Genomic DNA, 22,165 nt, shown 5'->3' on the forward strand with positions numbered 1-22,165 from the left:
CTTGCTTCTTTCCTTGAACCTCGTGAGCCAACTTCTTCAAATTTTTCTTCTGCAGCTTCCTCACCCCTCAGCTTTTATAAAATTGAAGAGTTAGGACCTTGCTCTGGATTAGGCTTTGGCTTAAGGAAATATTGTGATTGGTTTGATATTCTATCCAGACCACTAAAACTTTCTCCACATCAGCAATCAGGCTGTTTTGCCTTCTTATCAATTGTGTATTCACTGGAATAGCACTTCCAATTTCTTTAAAAAATGTTTCCTTTGAATTCACAACTTGGCTAACTGTTTGATGTAAGACGCCTATTTTTTGCCCTATCTTGGCCTTCAACATGCCTTCTTCACTAAGCTTAATCATTTCTATTCTAGCTTTTGATTTAAGGTGAGAGATGTACAACTCTTCCTTTTACTTGAATAATTAGAAGCCACCGTAGGGTTATTAACTGGCCAAATTTCAATACTGCTGTGTCTCAGGGAATAGGGAGGCCCAAGGAGAGGAAGAGAGATGGAGGAATGGCCAGTTGGTGGAGTAGTCAGAACACACACATTTGTAGATTAAGCTATCTTATATGGGCATATTGTATGGTGCCCCAAAACAATAGTAACATCCAAGATCACTGATCACAGATCACCATAACAAATATAATGATAATGAAAATGTTTGAAATATTGTGAGAATTACCAAAATGTGACACAGAGATACAATGTGAACAAAAGTTGGAAAAATGGTGCCAACAGACTTGCTCAACCCAAGTAGCCATAAACCTTCAATCTGTAAAAAAAAACCCCACAATATTTGCAAAGAGCAATAAAATGAGGTGTGTCTGTACAGAGTATTTTCCTAAAAATTCCATTATGACTCCTTTCAGAAAATAAGATTTTTTTTGCTATACTTCCATTTGCTACCTTAGCTCAGGTTTTATGTTACAAGTTAACTGAATGCATAATCCAACTACCTCATTTTTTATTTTTTATTTATTTTTTAAAATATATTTTATTGATTTTTTACAGAGAGGAAGAAAGAGGGATAGAGAGTCAGAAACATCGATGAGAGAGAAATATCGATCAGCTGCCTCCTGCACACCCCCTACTGGGGATGTGCCCGCAACCAAGGTACATGCCCTTGACCGTAATCGAACCTGGGACCCTTGAGTCTGCAGGCCGACGCTCTATCCACTGAGCCAAACCGGTTTCGGCAAACTACCTCATTTTTTAAAAAAATGTGAATGACTGAAACCAAACACAGAAATTAGGAGGTTCTAACTATTCTGGAATAATATTGAAAACCTTTTTTTTAGCATAAATAATACAATTTATCCTCCCCTCTAATGTGCTTTATCCAGTCTCCAACCTCATCCCCTTTCCTCACAAACTGCTGCCAACTCTTACCTCTTCGTGTGTGTGTGTGTGTGTGTGTGTGTGTGTGTGTGTGTGTGTGTGTGTGTGAGAGAGAGAGAGAGAGAGAGAGAGAGAGTTTGCCTCTTCATCTCACCACCCTCCAACTCTATCTGCAGACCTGAAGGCTCCCCACAGAAACCACAAAGGATCATTTGGCTTCCGTTTGGAAACACAGAAACTAAGTATTATGTTTTTGGGCAATTCCCAAATAAACCTCTCTCCAAATGCCAGTTTCTTTCCTAATGGTTTTATTCTTCCCTAATGGTTTGTTTGTTTGTTTGTTTGTTTGTTTGTTTGTATACATTTCAGGTTTCTCTAAGAAGCTCTGCCCCAGAGGGCTGAGTTGGCTTCAAGAGCTCAGAAGACCTACCTGGCTGCTTTCTGAGTAAGCTCCAGTGGGAAATCCGGGCACAGCAACTGCAGCAAACAGTGATATTCCTTCATGGTCAGCAAATCTGAAGTGGAAATGGAGAAAAATATATTAGGTCTCTGCATGTGAACTTGTTGCTTTCTTTTTGGTCATTTCATGGGTTTCAGACCTAGTTTCAGTAGAGCTGCTTTTTTATTTTTTGCTAATCCTCATCTGAGGATATTTTTCCCATTGGTTTTTAGAGAGAGTGGAGGGGGAGAGAGAGAGAGAGAGAGAGAGAGAGAGAGAGAGAGAGAGAGAGAGAGAGAGAGGGAGATGAGAAAGACACATTGATTAGTTGCTTCTAGCACACAACTCGATCAGGGCTGGGGATGAAACCTGCAACCTAGGTACATGCCCTTGACTAGGAATCAAACCCATGATCCCTCAGTGTGTGGGTCAATGCTCTGACCACTGAGCACACTGGCCAGGGCAGTAGAGCTGCTCTTTTTAAAAGTAAGAGTTAAGGGTGTGCTAGCCACTAACCTCCAGGGGTGAGATTTTAAGGTCCATATTTATACAAAGTGTTTCCTGGATGGGAGGCACCCAGCTATAACATTTGAGCCAAAGGAGCTTCACTGGTTTGAAAAATGGGATGGAAAAGAAGGAACAAGAGGGATACTTTTATCAGCCTTCTTAGTTTGGTTTTCCTTGTGTATAACAATTTGCAAGAATGAGTCATTTAAAAGCTGGTTAAATCTGCTGAAATTCTCTGGCATGGTAACATTCACTACAACATGCCTAACGACCATCCACAGAACATCTGGAAGCAGGACTAAGGCACACTCAGTCTTGCAATGTATGGAGGAGAAGAGTACAGTATAGCAACCCGCAGACCTTATTACTCTGTCATCCAGTATTACACAGGCTGGCTTCTTTTTGATGTCTGCACACAAATCTGGTCATATTATAGTAAGCCAAGTTAGCTGTCCAAGGTATACAGTCAAGGCAAACAAATGATTCCTGATATACTGTGGGAGAGATGAGCCAGTCTTCTGTGGCACAGCGGAAGACCCACAGAGGTAAATCTCAGGGAGGTATATAGGACCCCAAGGGAGAGGAAAGACGCTGATGCTTAAAAGTTGTTTTGGTACTGTGTGTACTAATCCAAAAGATTCTAGATCGGCCAGGCAGCAGCAATCCACAAGTGTTCCAAGGCTAAAGCATTTCAAATATGGAAAGACATGCGAATGGTAAAGCAAGAGGAAGCAACCTGGAAGCCATCCTAGCTGGGAGCATGAGTGAGAGAAGGGAATCCAAAGGGCACGGCCACATTTGGGGAATGAAGATGATCATAGGCACTTGGTTTCTTTGGACCTAAGTTAGCCCAAGCCACAGGAATTCAGCTCTCCTGCCCCTGCTAGTTCGGTTGATGCCTTTCCAAGACAAAAACCCCAAATCCCCAGGGACAGGCCTGAGTTCCTACTACTTTTTCATTAAAGCTCAATTCAAAATGGGGGCACAGAGTTAACCAAACCACACTGCCAAAGTCAGGGACACCAAGGAACAGAATCAGCGTCAATGTAGGTCAAAGGATCAAGATGGCTTTTGTGGCCTTCATCTTAGCCACAATAGGGTGTGTACTTTCCTCTCCTCACTTGCCTGACCTTGGGCACAGCCTGATAGGAGGTTTTATTTGTCAAGGGAAGGAGTAATAGCCACTCATGATCTCATAGATTTGGGGTGAGGGACAGAAAGGCAAAGGGAAGGGAGAAAAGCCACTGAATCTAATGTGCTCCCACTTTAATCTCACTCCAGAACTCCCTATATATGGTGTAGAGAGAAGTATGGTGGCAGGAAGTAAATAAAAGAGAGTTCTATCTTTGAATTATCAGTGCTTTTCTAGAGTAAACTTGGGTGGATATACCTGATACCATTCTTGGAGATGGGGGTAAAAGTGTCTCACACAGAAATTCACATTTATCCCCATAATTACCTAGAAAATATCTTTGGGAAGATAAATAGGATGAAGGGAAATGAGAGACGAGAGAGAGATAGAGAGAGAGATAGAGAGAGATAGAGAGAGGGAGAGAGAGAGAGAGAGAGAGAATATGAATGCTGGGGATTGATGTCAGCGTCCTGGATTCCAATACTAGTACTTGCTTCCCAAAGTCAGAAAACTAATGTATAAAAACAACTTTGCACTTCTCTAATGTAGTGTCTCACGGAAATACTAAAAACATCAGAAAATCAGAATACATCTTGTCAGTCACTTCTGGAACTTGACTTTCCCAAATGTGAAGTAAGGAAGATAGTCAGATAAAGAGATAAATGAAAGTCAGGCAATCTTGGCTTTGCAATTAACCAGGTATGCAATCTTGGGGAAATTGCTCAACCTCTCTAAATATTAGTTTCCCATCTATAAAATGAAAATGATGATACCTACCTTTCAGGGCTGAAGTCAAGATGAAAAAAGATGATGTCTATAAAGTACTTAGCAGGATGTCTAGAGCATAGTAACTCCAAACAATCAGAGTTATTTTGGTTTTGTTTTTAAATCCTGGAGGCAAAGACAGGAGAGGAGAGGAGGAAGGTGTTTCTTGCCAAGTTTAAATGCTTAAACACCTAGGAGTGTTTTGCCTTGAAAATTCTCTGTCAGGTTGCCTGAGCCAAACCTGTTTCAGAATATTCACTAATTTGATATTACCATGTGCCTCCTGGGGTCCAGGCACTATGTTACAGAAATGAGCAAGCGAGCAGTCTCCCTAGTTCCCAAGGCTCACACTCAGGCATTAGTTAATCCTAAATGCCCCTGTCTACTTTGGGCCCCCGGCTCTTAGAACTCTCCAAGATCTCAAAGGCCTTTCCGGGCAGCCCTTTGTGCTATAGGATTAACAGTAATGAGACTGAATAGTCACTGAGGTCTTTGCTCAGGCCTTGAATTAGCTCACTTAACCTTCACAACAATCTCATGAAGTAGACTCCATTATTCTCAGTTCCATTTCATAGATATGTTCATGGAGGCGTAGAGAGATGAAATACTCCGATGAGTGAGGAGAGAAGAGTCTAGAGCCTGGGGAAAAGAAAGGGGAACTAGCTTTCCAGAGCAAGATTCCGGGCTGGGAGGGAAAGAAGGATGACTGAGGGCTGGATGGGCTTAATATTGATAATACTGACAGCTAATATTCATTGAGCACTTGCTGAGGGCGAGGCACTGTCCTGCCAAGGGTTTTACATGTCTTAGCTCATCTAATCTTCACTATTGTTATCCCCATTGCACAGACACAAACTCAGATGGTGCTTGCTTACTAAGAGGCAGAACTGGAATTCAAACGCAGGCGGCTGGCTCCAAAGTTTACCCAACTAACATTTTCAGGCCCTTGATCTTATCAACCACTAATGTGTGAAGGCTTAAGAGCTTGCTTTTCCCTACAAACAAACTGCAGAAACTAAATAGCTTCAGGTGAATTGGATCAAGGAGACAAGTCAAGCGAATTGGGATTTTTCTCATGTAAGAAATTGAGTCTGAAAGGTTCTAATTACTGTCAACAGGAAAGACTGCAGCTCCAGTACAGCAGCTTGTGCTGGGCCGGAGGCCACGGGAGGGCGGGAAGAGTACACCTGTGCTGGTGGCCACTCCACCATTTCTCATCCCAGCCGCTCTGCACCCCGGCAGGTGCAGGGAAGGTAGGTGGTGTGTACCAACAGATGCATGCTCTAAAGGAATCCCCACAATTAGGAAAGCTTCAGCCAGCAAGTCCTGAAAGTTCAAAGGCAAAGACTTAAGAAGTCTTGGTATAAGATCAAAATCAGAACACTCTCCACAAATTGGTGCTCCTCTTTTTTGTGGGTGGTCAGAGCTGTTAAACTTTCTTCCTCTAAACCTTATAATCGTCCTATCAACTCTGTGCCTGGCTCTAGACCAGAGGGTTTTACACCATTGATCCTATCATCTCTAGAGGCAGCACAGCGTGGTATTGTGGCTAAGAGCATGGACTTCAAAGTTAGACTGTCTGGGTCCAAATCTGAGCTTTGCCACTGATTTCAAATGACTTGACCTTTAAGCTCTTGATGCCTCAGTTTTCCCATCTATAAAATGGAGATAATGATAGTACCAACATCATACAGTTGCTGTGAGTTAATGTAAAGTACTTACATTACATTAATGGCCCATCATACATCCTCTGCTATAGTATTTGCTATTATTTTAGAAATAAAGAAACTAGGGTTTCCTTAACTCAAGTTAATTACTTTCTCAAGGAAACAGCTAGTGAGTGGAGGAAGGACTGAGATTCATACCTAAGCCTGCCTAGCTGCAAAGGTCTGTGAATTCTACTTTAGTAGGTGGGATCCGGCTGGTTAGTGAAGGTCTTGACTTCTAATGATAGAACAGTTCAGGCTGGGTGACTGACAGACTTTATATCAAAGTGAGACATATAGATACCCTCCAGGTGGCCCCATTAAACAGGGCAGAGTAGTTGTGCCGGGTAGTAGTACGAGTGCAGAACCCAGACTTTGCAGTCAGACGACCTAGCTCCACTATTTCCACTGGTATGACTTGGACAAGTTATACAACTTCTCTAAGCCTTGGTTTCCTCATCTTAAAAATGTGAATAACCACATTATCTACCCAATAGGATTGTTGTAAAAATCAAATGAGGTCATTTATATATGACACTTTTCTGGAAAATTAGCAAAGTGCTCAATAAATGGTAATAGTATTTTATAATTATTAACCAATTAATAGTTGAAGTCCTGAAGTTGAGAAATACTTGGACTTAACTAAAGTCCTTAGCACAATGCCTGGAACATCATAGTAAATATCTGTTGAAGGAATGAGTGAATGAAAATACGCTTTGTAGCCTTGCCGGTGTGGTTCAGTGGTTGAGTGTCAACCCATGAACCAAGAAGTTGCTGGTTTGATTCCAGGTTGGTGCATGTTGCAGGCTTAATCCCCAGTAGGGGGCGTGTGGGCAGCAGCTGATAGGTGTTTCTCTCATCAACGTTTCTATCTTTCTATCCCTCTTCCTCTTTCTCTCAAAATTCAATACAAACATTAAGAAAAAAAAAATTTTTGCAGAGTGACTCATGAAAATTCAGAGGGACAAAGTTCTGGCTACTGTGTGAACACAGAGATGGGGACTCTCCGGGCACAGGAGGTATGTCTCAGTGGGGGAGGGGCGTGAGGAGATGCCAGGAGCTGTAAAGTGCTGAAAATGGAAGGTGTCCTATTTGGTAGGTACTATAATCTCAGGAAACAATAAATCATTGCAGGTGAAATGCTTTCCTGGGCTTTGCTGACTCCTAACACCTTTACATCAAGTGCTCAACTCAATCAGCTTGGATATTTATTTTCATAGAAATGTAGCACCGATTTTACCTTGAAAATCAGAGGAAGCCTAGGGTTTACTTCCTAATTATTAAGTTTACCAGTGTTACAACTCTAGCATGAATGCTGTAGTTTTTAAGATAAGCAGCCTCTGACTCAAAAAATTCTTTTATTGGTCATCTTTAATCCTAGAGAGTGATAGATGAGGTTATTTTGGCTAGAAAATTAATCTAGTCAGAAATTACTGATGCCCAATATATCCCAGAGCTAACTCCCTTCTTGGAAATGAAGCATGAAGATGTTCTCTTGTCTTTTCTACATCTGGTTTGCCTTCTTGCTGTGGAAATTCCTGCCTCTGAAGCTCCTGGGGGCAGCTTAGTCATCTCTACAAACTCCTCACAGACCACCATGTGTGTCCACAACATTTGCTCAGAGGAACTGAGGCGGTGTATGATTATAGACTCAGATGCCTCTGCTCTTCCTGGGAAATGGTGCCTTTTCCAGGGTCAGAGTGGTGTCATTAAAGGAGATCAGTGGAGGGGTGGAAGGAATAGGGCCATATCTTTGTCTCTTAATCAGAAAAAGCCTTCTCCAAAGTCCAAATCAAGGTTTTTTTAGCTCCGAAAGTATGAGGCTTGAAATGGGGTTTAGTCTGAACTCATTTGTATGAGTGTCTACATATTGATGGCTGGGTGAGCTAGTGCTGGGACAAGAACTGGAGATAATGAAATGCTACCAAGCCATGGGCAATCTCAGACGACTGGACAACTTCTAGTTGGTTGGCTGCATGTTCTCAATAGGAATGACCACAAAGGCCAGAGAATACCACAGCCCATGAGTGAACTCTCCAATTTTCAGCTGCAATTGTTTTTATGTTCTTTTATGCAAGGCTCATTTTAAATGACAATCACCCTCAGCCAGGCTGCTCTGCCAAGAGATGCTCGGAAGGACACAGATAGTTCAGGGCATGACCATACCACTCCTTTCAATCCCCGGGGCACTTAGCCTTTGGTACCAGCCCACAGCTGAGTAAATACTCCTCAGTGCTACTCTGCAAGAATGAGGATATGAGTGAGGGAGAGTGGGGGCAGAGAGAGGAAGGGGCAAGGCATGTGGTACGCCATGTAGCACTTGGGTACCACAAATCACAGAAAGAATCTAAATTCTAGGGCCATGTTCCTGTCAAGCAAAGCCCCAGAGAATAGCAGGCTGTGTTCTTCAATTTCATCTTCTTTGGTAGCACTGTTGTTTTATGTTAAATGGAGGGAAATGATCATTAGTTTACTGAAAGGAAAATGATCTTACAAAAGGAATGAGAAGCAATGGCTTCCAATGACACCTGTGGGGTAAAGTACTTGGGCCATTATTAATACTATCCTTTGCCAACTCATTCCTCCCCAGAGCATGTTTAGTGTGTTCAAATAGGGGCAGAAAGCCAGACTCCTTAATTTTATTATGATTAAGCCCAACATCAAGTGACTATTTCTTTTTGACCAGTATATATGTTCTAGGCAAAGTATTAAATCAGACATAGTAACACTTTCATGGCAGTTTTTAGAATGAACAAAAGCAACTCACCAGGAGCTGTTTATATTACACAAGATTTAAAGAAATGTGAGCAGCAATAGCTGGTTTGGTTTGGTGGATAGAGCATCAGCCTGCAGACTGAAGGATCCCAGGTTCGATTCTGGTCAAGGACACATGCCTGGGTTGGGGGCTTGATCCCCAGTGGGGGGTATGCAGGAGGCAGCCAATCAATGATTTTCTCTCATCACTGATGTTTCTATATCTCTCCCTCTCCCTTGCTCCCTTACTCTCTCTCTATATATATACACAAAGATGCAAGAAATTAAAAAAAGAAAAAAAAATGTGAGCAAGTCTAACCTGTGATCGTGTATGGCACATCATGGCAATCTGATCAGGTTTTTAGGCTCACCATGGCCATCCCTACTCACTACCGTGGGATTGAACTAGAGGCCTGGTCTGATATGAGAAGAACCCCCAGACTGTGTGAAACCCTTGGGGTGTTGCCCTGCCTTCTATCCATCATGATGGGGCTGTTGAGAGTTGGAGGACCAAAGCAAGACTTGGTTCCGGGGTGGGGTGTCACTCTCTTCGACAGCTTTGATGACATGAAACCTAACAGGCGTGCATAGGCCTAGGGTGGGCAGCCATATGGCATTATGAAAGGAGGCACCAGTGCCAGCAGCAACAGGGCTAGTTACTCTGGCACAGGCATAGTCTTCTGACCATTTATTGAGGAAATGGCAGGCAGCTTTGGACATCAAAATATGAAGCAGGATCTTGGCACCATAAGCTGCCAAAGGGCCCAGCAGCCCATCAGGAAAGTTATTTCAAGCCTAGCATTTGTACCACCATTCATCCTAATCCAGAGACCAACTAGCCCAGCTCTACCAGTTGTTGTTGCTTCACGTTTTCATTTGGAAATAAGAGGACAGGGTGTGTCCTTTGAAACAGAGACCTCAGAGCCAAGATGTAATTCTTATCCAGGAGGAAGCAGGTGCTGTGGCAAACTCTTGTGACCCACTCTTACTTAAAAAGAAAATGGTTCAACAGGCATGAGCGCTAGGGTGGAAATGAACTCCATCCTTCCTCATGGTAACTAAAGGTCAGAGGAAACATTCTGCCCTCTCATGGTGGTGTATCTGGAATACCTCACAACCTTTGAAAGAGAGGCAGTGTTTTGAATTTCCTTACATGGATCTTTATGGCCACAGTGAGGGCTTTCATGTTGTTTTAGGGGGAATGTTCTGTTCTACCACAAAGACATAATACATAAAGAAAAATACGTGGTCTGAGTTCTGCACGGAACTAATTACATATTTCTGGACCTCCATTTTCTCACCTGTAAAATAAGGAAGTTATGGCATGTGAGGGTTGAAAATTTTTTTAAACAGATATACTTTTCCCCCCAATGGGAATCTTATAAGGAACCTCAATGTATAACACAGATTGAAAGAGTCTTTTTTGCCCATTTCTCCTCAATAGCCCTCTCCTAGGCTAAAGGTGCAAAGAATGAGGTGGAGGGGAGAGAAGGCCTGAGGCACTGCTTTGAAACTCTAGGGCTCTGTGGAGGATAGTTAAACCCCCCTGGCTCTAACCCCTGCGTGGGTCTTATATAACACATGCTTAAGAGTGCAGGCTCCTGAATCAGCCAACCAGGATCCCAATCTTGGTTCTTCAGCTAGTTGGTCATATGACATTGAGCAAGCCAACTGGAAATAAGAGTGAATAATAACAACAACAATACTAATAGGAATAATGATACTACTAATACTAATCATGAAGAGTTCTTTTTTTTGAGGGGAGGGCTTTTTAAAAAATTTAAATTCTTTATTGTTTAAAGTATTACATAAGTCTCCCCTGGCCGCCCCTAACCCCCAGCACATGTCCTCACCCCCCCACCCCCACCCCGGTTGGTGCCCATTGGTTATGCATGCATACAAGTCCTTTGGTTGATCTCTTACCCCCCATGAAGAGTTCTTGAGAGGATTAAAAGAGATGATTAAAAAAGAGAGAGATAGTAAACTGAAAGTGCTGGCATATGGCACAGGGGAAGCACTCAATAACAGCACCTGCTCTTGTTATCACTCTCCTCCATTAGAGGCACAGAGGTGGCATAGCACCTGCATAACAGAAGGCACAATTCATGGAGATCTCCAGCTCAAGCCAGTGGGTGGCTAAAGCAATCTTATTTCTTATCTCATGACTACTCTTCGTTGATGAGTGAATAAATCATCTTCCTGCCTGAGGCAGGTACACACCATTTTTCTTGGTAGTTAATGCACTGCCAATCCTCTATCATCTCACCATTAAAAGTGCTGATGAGTCATATTGGTAGAGAGACTATATAATTATGCAAACCCTTTTCATATTCATGATCACTTTTGATTCCCATAAGAACCTTGTGGGGGAGGGAGAGGATAATGGTATGATTCCTCTTTTTATAGACAAGGGGAATGAGACTCCGCAAGGGACAAAATCACCAAGTAAATGGCAGAGCCATGATCAAATCAAGCCTTCTGATTCCAGGGCAAGGCCTCTTTCTACTACACAGGCTCCCTATGTCCTTTTTGTTCCCTGGAGCCCTGGAGACTCAGCAGCTTTTATTTCTCCTATGGATGAAAAACACCTAGCAGAGTGAATTCCAAAATGAGAATGCAGTGCTAGCTGCAAGTGCTATTTCTAGTATCACTGTTAATATTTAAACCTGCCACCAGCTATTTCATCTCCATCATCCCTCTAGGCTGGCTCCAGGGTCAGATGTAGTCAATCTGGCTCCCAGCTTCCTTGTTCCCTCCAAACAAACTGACAGACCCTTTCTAGTTTAGGCGACTTTCTGCTAATCTTCATAGAGAAGGGATAACAAAAATAAACATTTTAAGCCACTATAAACCTGTATCTGCAATTTTAACAGGACTAGACACAGATTGGCAAGAGAAGATTGTACTTAATATACATAAAAACATTTCCAACTACTCTTTCCTTTCCAATTTAAAATCAGGCTGAAATTTTATAAGCTATCAGCAGAACTGTCTGATGAGGACTTGTCTGAGAAAGCAAGCCACAGAAAACAAAAACCAATAAAAGTTATTATTTCTTTGGGCTTCCCACTGACCAGAGTAGCCACAGAATAAATAAGAAGTGGAACAGATTATGCATTTGATTCACTTAAAATGCATTTTCCTTCTTTTCTAAATAAATATAAAAAGAAGCAGTGGCTAACAGAGTTACTCACTCAGGATGAGTTGAACCAAGACAGACTAAAAATAAAAAACCAATCTAAAGTTCCCTGGTTCTCGATGATTGTGTGAGTAGCGAAAGGCTGTTGCCAGCATGTAGACGTATTTATAAAGACCACAGCCTGTGCTCTCGTCAGAATCCACTAACTTCCACCAATGATGATGGATTTATGGCTACCTATCAACTAAAAAAACAGACTTAGGGAAACAAAAACAGCAGGAACCAGAAAAGAAGATTGGATACAGATAAACACATCTCTCCAGAAGAATCTACTGTTGTCTTTCCTGCTGTGTTCTGTCTTTTGTGGGCATATATACTGTACCATATCTATAATTATATGTACATGTGTGGGTAAGAGAAAGAGGCAGCTAGAGACAGAAGAGTGTCTGACTGTTTTGGGACTGGATGGGAAAGGAAACTGATGTTAGCAGTTACTGTTCCTTAAAGCCATCAGCTTTGTTTTTCAAAATATGGTTTTCCTGGTAAAAGACTCTTTGCCTATAATGTGAGTAAATCACTCATCTTATTTTAATAAAAATGTGAACCAAATGACAGTGGCTCTCCATCCTGGGAAATGACACAGTGGTTAGGCTTTTTGAACCCTGATCCTTATCTTTCAGCGGGACTGGCAAGCAAACAAAAAGAAAGGAAAAAGATGAAAAATACCCCAGTGGCATCAAAGGATGAACCCACCCAATTTCTTTTATGCACAAGTCTTCTGAAAGACAAAGTCTGGTCTTATTCATTGGAGTCTGGATAAGGTAGCTGGTTTCTCCATTGGTGGGTGGCCTTCAACTGAGCACCAACTCTTTATGCCTCAGTTTCTTCCTCTGTCAAGTTTCACATGTAAATAATCAGGGTCAATTAGACAAAGTTAAGTTTATTTTAAAGTATGTTAGATTGTGTACCCTTTTGACCTTTTAAATTTTGTCACATTCATGTATAACCTATTTAAATAATTAGGAAAACAAACAAAAGTATAAGCAGTGGGAAGACATCAAAGGGTCTGAAAAAAGCAATACCATTCAAAACTATTAAAAAAATGTGTGAACTTTTTGTCTCAATAATCCTCAGGATTCTATTTGGCTCTAACATTCTGGGATTCTTTCATTGTAATTCTCTGTGGTGAGGCAGCAGCATAAAGAACAGGTAGGACATAATTTGAATCCAGGTAGGTAGCATATAACTTGATAGAAGAGTGGGTATGCTATGAAACCCATGTTATTGCTTTCTAGTGTAGCACACATACCAGCTAAGAACATGAAATTTGGAATTAAGACAAGGTTCAAAATATCTCTGTTATTTCCTGGCATGGATAAAATTCTTTGAGCCCTAGTTTTTCTCATTTATAAAGAGGGATACTTCTTCCTTCTCAGACTCTACACAATGAGGGCCCCTATTATTGCCCTAACTGTATCTCCTTCTAATCACCCCTCTCTCAGACCATTCCAGCCACACTGGCTTGCTGTTCCTTGAATATGTCAAACATGCTCATGACTCAGGCTATTGTACCTGCCATCCCCTTTATCCCTAGATACCTGCTTATCTTACCTCCTTCAGGTTTCTGCTCAAATACCATCATACTAGTAAGGCCTCCCCTGGCTATAGTATTTAAAACAGCAACTCTTGCCTTACTCCCTGTTAATCTCCATATATACATATTTATTTATCTTCACCCGAGGATATGTTCTTATTGATTTTTAGAGAAAAAGGAAGGGAGAGGGAGACAGGGTTTTTGAAGGGAAAACTTTATTCATGCATCAGGAATTATGGGACATCTACCATGTGCCAGATATTGTTTTTAGGTGCTTAGAATACATTAGGACCTAGACAAGCTTCTTGCCCTCATGAAGCTTACCTTATACTGGAGAAGACAGATGATAAATGGTTAACTAAATAAATATATAGTAAGTTAAAATAATAGATAGTAAGAAAAAAATATAAGAGAGCAAGTTGGAGAGGGAATGTGAGTGGGTAGTGGTGGTACAATTTTATATAGAGTAGTCTAGGTAAGAGAAGGTGACACTCAAGTAAAGATTTGAAGATTAAGAAGTAACCTAGGCAGACATCCGAGGGAAGAGCATTCCAGGCAGAGGCAACAGCCACTGCAAAGGCTTTAAGGAGGAAGCATGCCTATTGGGTCAGAGGAACAGCATAGAAGCAGGATAGCTGGAGCTAAGAGAACCAGGAGAGAAGGAATAAGAGTTGAGGTTAGAGAAATAATTGGGGTTAGTTCATGTATGGCCTTTAGGCCTATAAGTAAGAATTAAATTACATAGTCATGTTAAATGACTATAACAGTATTTGATACATAGTAAACATTTAATGAATGGTATCTACATCTGTTATTTACATTACTATCTTCTGATCCGTAAGCAGAGCTAGTCTGGAAGGTCACGCTACAGAAACTACAGCACCTTTTATGTATTTTGGTGAAGCTAAAGAGTCCTTCAACATTTCCAAAAGTATAGAAATCAAATAGATCAAAGGCCTGGGTGATCCCCAGCAGCAAGCAGAGATGGCTAATTCCCTGCAGGTGCTCAGAAAACTGAACTAACAGAGACACACAAAGTCAACACAGCATCAATAAAAGACAGGGCAAGGAGTGGGGTGTGGATGAGGTGGGCTTGGTTAAAGGCTGAAATCAACAGAAGAGTCATTAGCAAGTAAGAGAAAAAGCAGTGGAGCATGGAAGCATCACCTACAGCTGTTGAAACACATTCTGATATCAATGAGACCACAAAGTCGTGAGAATAATAACTACAAACTGCCAGGGAGTAAGTCAGGGAGCCCAGCAACATGAATGCACTTGTATGGGGGAAAAACAACTTAAGAGATTCAGGCAAAACTATCCCCTTTCCTGGGGGAGGCTCTTTAATCTTTAATATCTCTCTCTTGACACTAGGCACTGATCTTGCCCCAACAAGACAAAGGATAACTTCTGAGAAGCTAATACTCCTCATTTGGGCGAAGGACTTCTGAGGAGTGAGTGTCATGTGTCTGTGAGGCTAAACAAGTTCTCTCAGTCATACAGTGTCACAGATGGGCAGGTCAAAGCTAAGACACACCCACTCACCCTCCATCTCTCACATCAGAAAGAGCTGCAGGGCCCCTGAGCTTAGAGGAGGAATGTGCTCTCTTTGGAAACCAGAAGCAGGCAAGAATGTAAGAAAGGCTGTATGAAGATATTCAGGCTGGGCTTGCCACTGTTTTAAATTGTTGTGCTAGTTTCCTCTGGCACCTGCCCTGGAGAAAGCAAAGCTAGGCACTTTCCAGTGGAAATCTGGAGTTGGGCATCCTTTGTGGCCTCAGTTATGCCAGCCTGGCAAGGAAGAGTGTTGTACTTGGTCTCCATGACCCTGACTTAATCTACTCAATCCAGAGCAGTTTAGTCTGAATCAGAAGAAATGAAGAGCTACTCAATTTATGTGATCTTTGACTCAACACTTTCAACTTATAATTAAAACTATTATGAGGCCCTGGCCGGATAGGTCAGCTGGTTAGTTCATCATCCCGATATGCCAAGGTTGTGAGTTTGATCTCTGGTCAGGGCACATACAAGAAGCAACCAATGAATGCATGAATACATGGAACAACAAATCAATCTCTCTCTCTCTCTCACTCTTCCTTTCTCTCTCCCTCTCTCTCTCTTCCTTTCTCCCTCCCTCTCTCTCAAAATCAGTAATAAAAAATAAATTTTAAAAAATTATGAAAATGAATATGGGAAACCTGGTATTTTTATTCCATTCTTCAAACTATATGTCTGTTTGCCTTTTCAACTCCTGATAATAACCATATATTTGCTTTGGAAGTTCTTAATTGCTACATTCCTACCTATTCAAGTAATACTTATTAAATGCTAGGTTCTGTGGAAATAGCAGTGGATAAGGCAGAGAAAAATCCCTATTTATATGGAACTTACATTCTAGTGTGTGTGGGGGAGTGTGGAGAGATAAACAATAAACAAGTAGACAAAAATAAAATACTTGTAGAAAGTGATAAGGCAATGACATAAGTAAAACAGGGTGGTGTGATATAAAGTGAGGGAGGGTGGGACATTAGATGGGAGGCAAGGATAACCTCTTAGAGAAGGTGTCCTTTGAACTGAGACCTAGCCAGATAAGGAGGAGCCAGGCACGCCATCTGGGGTAAAAGGGAATAGCAAATGCAAAGACTGGAGATGGGAACCAGCAGCAAGAGTGTTTGTTTCTCACTTCCCTATTCTCACATACATGATATTTCTGTCTCCGGCATGCTACAATCTGTTAAAAAATTGTGCTATGAGGCCTGAGAAAGGAATAATATTGAACAAAACATAATTCCAAGGCTGACTGATTACTGGAGACACATATTGGCTTTGGGGAGGGTGGGAGCATAAGCACTCTGATCCCAGGGTGAAGATAAGGCGAGGGCTGTAGAAACTGCTTTCTTCCCCCTTTGTTGCTGCATTTCACTACTGTGGTTAATTGGCAAAGCAGTCTGTGTGAATGAATGCAGGATGTCCAAATTGTAGCACTGTTTCACACATCACCATTTCAAGTCACCAATGACAGGATTTAGCACTCTGTGTCTGGCAGCAACCAGCAGTCAAGCAGAGAGAATTCCACTGGATTATCCAAAGCATCTGACCCGAAAATGAGGAGCGAGGAGAACATTTTTAAAAACAACTCCTGAATGGTATAGTGAGCCAATTTGACATCGAACTGAGACACACAAATATCCAGCCACCTCTGAGGCATAAGGTCAATTTCTTGTGCTTGTCCCTGATCTGCAGAATCCATGTTCTTGATCTATGCTCAGTCTTTCACTGTCTTAGCCAAAGGAGTAGTGTGAAGCAGAGGTGGGTGGATGGGCAGCCCTAGGGCAATATTCCATTGTCTGACTCCAGGGGAGCGTTAGAACAGGAGAGGAGAAGGGCACACTCACAAACACAGGACATGTCGCTAAAGAAGCTGACATTTGCAGCCAGACTTTTATCTTTGGCAAGCCCCCCACAGATCCCAGGTTTGGCATGAGGGGACAGAATGAAGGAAAGCAGCTGACTTCCATCTAGCAAGAACTGCCCATGCCTTGTGGATTTCTGAACTTTTTAATTCTCCTAATCAAGTCCTGAGACCCCCCACGCCTTGTCCTGTTCTCCTCCAAGCCATTCTCACACAGCTGTTAGGTGAGATTTACTAGATGGAATGCGTTTGTAAAATCTGTTTTGTTCATTGGAACATGTTTATCTAGAAAGAAAGAAAAAAAACCCTGTCCCTCCTCACTATTTACTTTTTGGTGACTGCCTTCTGGGATTTGGAACTGGATAAACAGATGGACTTCACAGAAGGAACCAGGCGAAACGCCAGGGTGTGTATATATATCTTGGTCTCAGTGTATATATGGCGAACAGTCCTCATCCACACAGCTGTGCTGGTTTTGGAGGGACGTGAGGGGACAGTATCTTCTGGATGAGAGGACTCCCACTGCTCCAAGGTGCACCTCCCTGGGGGAACCTTGGGCTGTGGGATGCCAGATGGTTTCTAGAGTTCTAACCCCAGATATACGACCTCAATTTCATTTTCTGGCCTCTGGCTGTGGTAATTAAGGCCTGTGCCAGATTCAGAACTACTGCTTATGATTTGTACTGCATTTGTCTGATATATACGGGTGCCCATAATGTGCTGAGTGTTTGCATTGTCTATAGTGACTAGTGAGCTTCCAGCACCTCTGCCATAAACTGGATGCCTCTGCGTCAAAGGCATGCCCATGAAGGGTGTGGTTGTGTAGTATGTGCGTGCGCACACACACACACACACACACACACACACACACACACACAGAAGTTGTGGAAGGCCTGAAACACAGTATTTTCCAGGCCACAGGAAAAGTATAACTGCCAGAGGGAACAGGGTACAGTGAATATCATGTGACAGTATGCTGCTGCTGAAAGGGAACTGGAAGGGGAGTGGAGAAGCAGTTTCCCTCCTGATTTTTTTTTTTTTTTTTTTTACTTTCCTCAATATAAATCTCTACTGCAGGGGGTGGTAGTGGAGGAAGTAATTCTTTCATGATTCAATATACTTCAATTCTAAGGTTTGAAGATGCTTCATTACATTTCAGGGAAATCTTCTAACAGCCAAAAAAACAAAACAACAACTTCAAAAAGCAAAAAACTTCATTTGCTTCATAGAATAGGATTCAGGTGGATGTTTCTTCCTTCTTGGCAAAAATTCCTTTAAACAACCATGAAAAAATAGATGACCATACTGCCCAAACAGAGAACTAGTACTAAACAGAGCCAACAAAACAAAATAACAAAAAAAATCCTCCAAGACCCCAAACAAAAACTCCGTGAAGCAGAGGGGACTGCATTCATCAGGTGCAGGTAGCTCAAAGGCAAGAACATTAAATAATTAGACTCCAACAGACCAAGGTGCTATGGGTAATGGGACCTCATAAAGACAGAACAAAAGATTCTGTTTCTGACAAAGGTTCTGCAGACCTTTATGCTATAGTGAGCAATGAGCGTGAGGGGTGCTGCCCAGGAAATGAAAGGACTCAATCGTTCCTCTTCAGTGAGCGGAGCCCAGGAGGAGTGTTCCAGGGCGCTCTCACAAACACTCTTTAATAATACCATCCAGAGCCTTTGATTCAAGGAACATGCTGAAGAATAAACAGCCTATTAATCTGAGTTTTCTGGTGCGCCTGAGTATACAAAGCAGCAATGAACTAACCCCTTGGCTCTTGCAAACATCCTGACTGCACACCATCCACTGCTTCACTGCACAGCCCAGCTCCTCCTCTCCACCACTGCATGCAATTTGTCCCTGGAAAAGCTTCAGGGTTTGGGGGCCCTGATGGTTTCAACTAAGGATGCCCAGGCCAAGCCCAGGGTGCAAAGAACTGGAAACAGCGCATCCTTGTTTGGCCATAAGCAGCATAACCATGTGACTGGAGGCCAAATGAGAACTGTGTGGTAGTGTGACTGGGTGAGGAGACAAAGTCATCAGTCTGCCTCTTTCTGAGCCAAGCTGACAGCCACAGGCCTGGGAAAGGAAGGCCCAGTTTCAATTGCTTCCCAGTCTTGGTTACCTTGGTGGCAGGAAGGGCTCCTGCATGGGTGGGCTTTGGGTGCTATTCTGTGGAAACATTCCTGGGCGCATTGCCTAAGTAAAAACTACCAAGTAAGGTCCCTGAGTTTTCAAGGAGGAAAGGAGAGGAAAGATAAGTGGCTGTTTCACTAGCAGATCCTTTCACTAAGCGTTACTCTTTAAAAACAGTCAGGTGTAGCTTTTGCGATAACCATTTGATGTAGCATCAGGTTCTCCTTCCCACCCCCCAGGAAATCATAGATAAAGAAGCTGATAGTATGAACTTTAGGCAATAAACCAAGGTTCAACTGTTGAAACGGTGTAATTGAGGCTAGGATCATAGGCTCAAAGCAGCCATGAGAGCCAGGCGGCTTCTTTGTATTCCATAGTCATTGACCTCATGCAAGGTATGTGCATCATAAAAGAAACTGGCCTGGTAAGGTGGATAAATCAGTATCATTGTTACTTAACACACACACACACACACACACACACACACACACACACACACACACTCAAAGCACATATACCACTGCCTCAAATTTATATCCAAAGAAAAACACACCTAGTGAAAGTTTACTTGCTAAAAATGGTTTCAAACAGGTGCTTTGATAAACAAATACTTATTTTTAAATTGATTTCAGAGAGGAGAGGAGATGGAAACATAAATGATGAGAGAGAATCACTGACTGGCTGCCTCCTGCACGCCCCCTATTGGGGATTGAGCCTGCAACCTAGTTTGTGCCCTGGACTGGAATTGAACTGGGGACCCTTCAGTCCCCAGGCTGACATTCTATCCACTGCACCAAACCAGCTAGGGCTGGTTTTTTAAAAATTAATTCTAAAGTTGTCTGGTTCTACTTTCAGAAAACTACTTTATGTTTGGAGAAGAAAGGGTCTTAATCTTACAGAAGAGAAGGAAGAGCACAAAAGCTCACATTTTGTTTGTGATTGACGCAGATGCCAGAGAGTGCTGTGGTCAAGAGCATGGGCCTCTAAGTTAGATATACCTTTCTTTTTAAAAATAATATTTTTTATTTATTTCAGAAAGAGGAAGGGAGATGGAGAGAGAGAGATAGAAACATCAATGATAAGAGAAAATTATTGATCGGCTGCCTCCTGCACACCTCTTACTGAGGATAGGGCCCACAATCCAGACATGTGCCCTGACTGAGAATTGAACCGTGACCTCCTGATTCATAGGTCAACGCTTAACCACTGAGCCATACCAGCTGGGCTCTAAGTTAAATCTAGATGTTACTTGCTACATGTGTGATCTTAGATACGTTACATAAATTCTGTGTCACTTTCCTCACCTGTGAATCAGCCTCACAAAATTACTGTAAGGACTATATAACTTCAAAAATACTTAGTACAGTGCCTGGGACTCAGTAAGTGCTCAATAAACGACAGCTATACTTATTCCTCTTGTGAATATAGGCCCATGAATCAAACATGGCTCTGTGGAGAGGCCTACCTGAGAGTTGGCACATGAGCTCCTTGTGACAGAAGTTTTTTCATCCCCTTATTAGGCTGGGTTTAGAAGCTCCCAGATCTTCTAAGTTCATTGGAAATAAGAGTTTGAGTTCCATGGGGTTACTGATGAAAGGGGCAATGAGAGATCAAATCCTAGTACTCTATGAGACCTCATTTTTGATTTGGGAACCGCAGACTGATCTGGAGTTTTCCCAGCCCCGAGTCTGGTTTAGCAGATACAGCCTTCTTCCTCTAGCCTTCCACCTGTTTAGACAAACAGATGTAATCAGAACACAAGAGGGGCCCTGCAAGCACAGATCTGGTATCAGACAGCCTTTCTCTGCAGCATTCCTGGGGTTGGAAGATGACAAACATTCATCTGAAGGCTGAATCTAACCCTTCCTTCCCTGTAACTGGGGGCCTTATGAAACTGCTTCTTGTGATTAGAGCCATCAGTACTTCGCTCCAAGACTGTGAGGTGGACTTCATTAATATTGATGAGCTGCAGCTCCTTAACCTCATTTGATGTTTATTTACAACCATTCTTCTCATATGCTAATGAGTGACACTGGGCTCTTCAGATAGAAAGGAGAGTACTGGACCCTCTTTGCCAGCATCTCCTTGGCAAACTCCTGTCCCTTGAAACAGAAGGTTGCACAGAGGGAATGATGCCAAATGGAGGGAATGCAGCAGAGGGGACAAAATGATGTGAAAAGAATGTCTGCAATGTGATGGGGGAGAGAGAGAATCCCAGCTGCTGGGGCCACGGTGTGACTGAGGTTTGGTTACACCCACCCAGTGGGTAACAAAGACAAGCTGAAGGGCGGGGATCTGAGGAACTATGAAAGAGACAATATGTTAGATTTTAGAATTGGGGTGGGGGTGGAGATGAGTGGGTCCCATGGGTATCAGAGGATTGAAGGCCTCTCTCCAATCCATTTCATTTTCTTCTATGATTTTAAGAAATCAATTATCAGGAGACTGGGATAGATTTCTGTAAGGCAGTTAAATGCCCACAGCAACTAATTCTTAGCAAATGCTTGGCTTAGAGAAAGAGTACTTGTCCAGGGCATCACTATGAAATGGATAAGCAGACATGAATAATCAGTTTCTCTTTCCTCCACGTTATGGTTATGAATATCAAAGAATAGGATGATTAAGCAACAAAGAGCCAGAGACGGAGGAAAAACTATATATTTAAAAAAGATGGTCATTCTATTATTTTAGGGCTTCTAGGCCTAACAGAATACAGAGCCTTTTCCAAATTTCATAGTACATAGCAAGCCAATTTTGGGTCATCCCACCCATTCAAAAGGTATGAAAAACTATGTAAGACATATGAAAAAGATGGAAGGAAAAATACTTTGGATATACATATGTTTATGAATATCAACAGCAACATCAAACTTAAAATTTCTTACATACTTAAATGTCAATTCCCACTATTTCTTGTCTTGGCTGCTTTGCACTTTACATTACTATTTAGATAATTATTCCCTTCCTGCCTGCGGGGTCCACACCCTCTCCTTTCTCCCAATCTGGCTTTTTCTGTGAAGTACTTTGAAGATCATGCCTACCCTTGATGTGCCTTTCTGTAAGGCTAAATAGGCAGGAGAAAAAAGGAATCTCTTACCTTAAAGATTTAACCACATTTATTTAAGTACAAAGTATTGGTTCTAACGGGTAGATTTTATGTTTGAGTTGTCTGTCTGAGATCATCATCCCTTAGGGTATGAATTGCATCTCTTTCAAGTTTTCTATGAACTCAGTTCCTGTTGG

General features: G+C 42.2%; 2 protein-coding genes across 4 annotated transcripts in view; one reads left to right on the forward strand and one right to left on the reverse strand.

The window, feature by feature from the left end:
• ARFGAP2 (ADP ribosylation factor GTPase activating protein 2) overlaps window positions 1-1,771 on the forward strand; it is a 37,964-nt gene extending 36,193 nt beyond the window's left edge. The window contains exon 17 of the transcript XR_008557870.1: window positions 1,705-1,771. The gene's annotated coding sequence lies outside the window, so the exon portion shown is untranslated. The remainder of the gene's footprint in view (window positions 1-1,704) is intronic.
• CSTPP1 (centriolar satellite-associated tubulin polyglutamylase complex regulator 1) overlaps window positions 1-22,165 on the reverse strand; it is a 160,402-nt gene that overhangs the window by 25,587 nt on the left and 112,650 nt on the right. For all 3 annotated transcript variants that reach the window (XM_008146754.3, XM_008146756.3, XM_008146753.3), the window contains one exon: window positions 1,766-1,850. In XM_008146754.3, coding sequence (XP_008144976.1) covers window positions 1,766-1,850 — 85 coding nt within the window. The remainder of the gene's footprint in view (window positions 1-1,765; window positions 1,851-22,165) is intronic.

The sequence above is a fragment of the Eptesicus fuscus genome, chromosome 13, assembly GCF_027574615.1.
Source record: "Eptesicus fuscus isolate TK198812 chromosome 13, DD_ASM_mEF_20220401, whole genome shotgun sequence".
Classification (NCBI taxonomy): domain Eukaryota; kingdom Metazoa; phylum Chordata; class Mammalia; order Chiroptera; family Vespertilionidae; genus Eptesicus; species Eptesicus fuscus.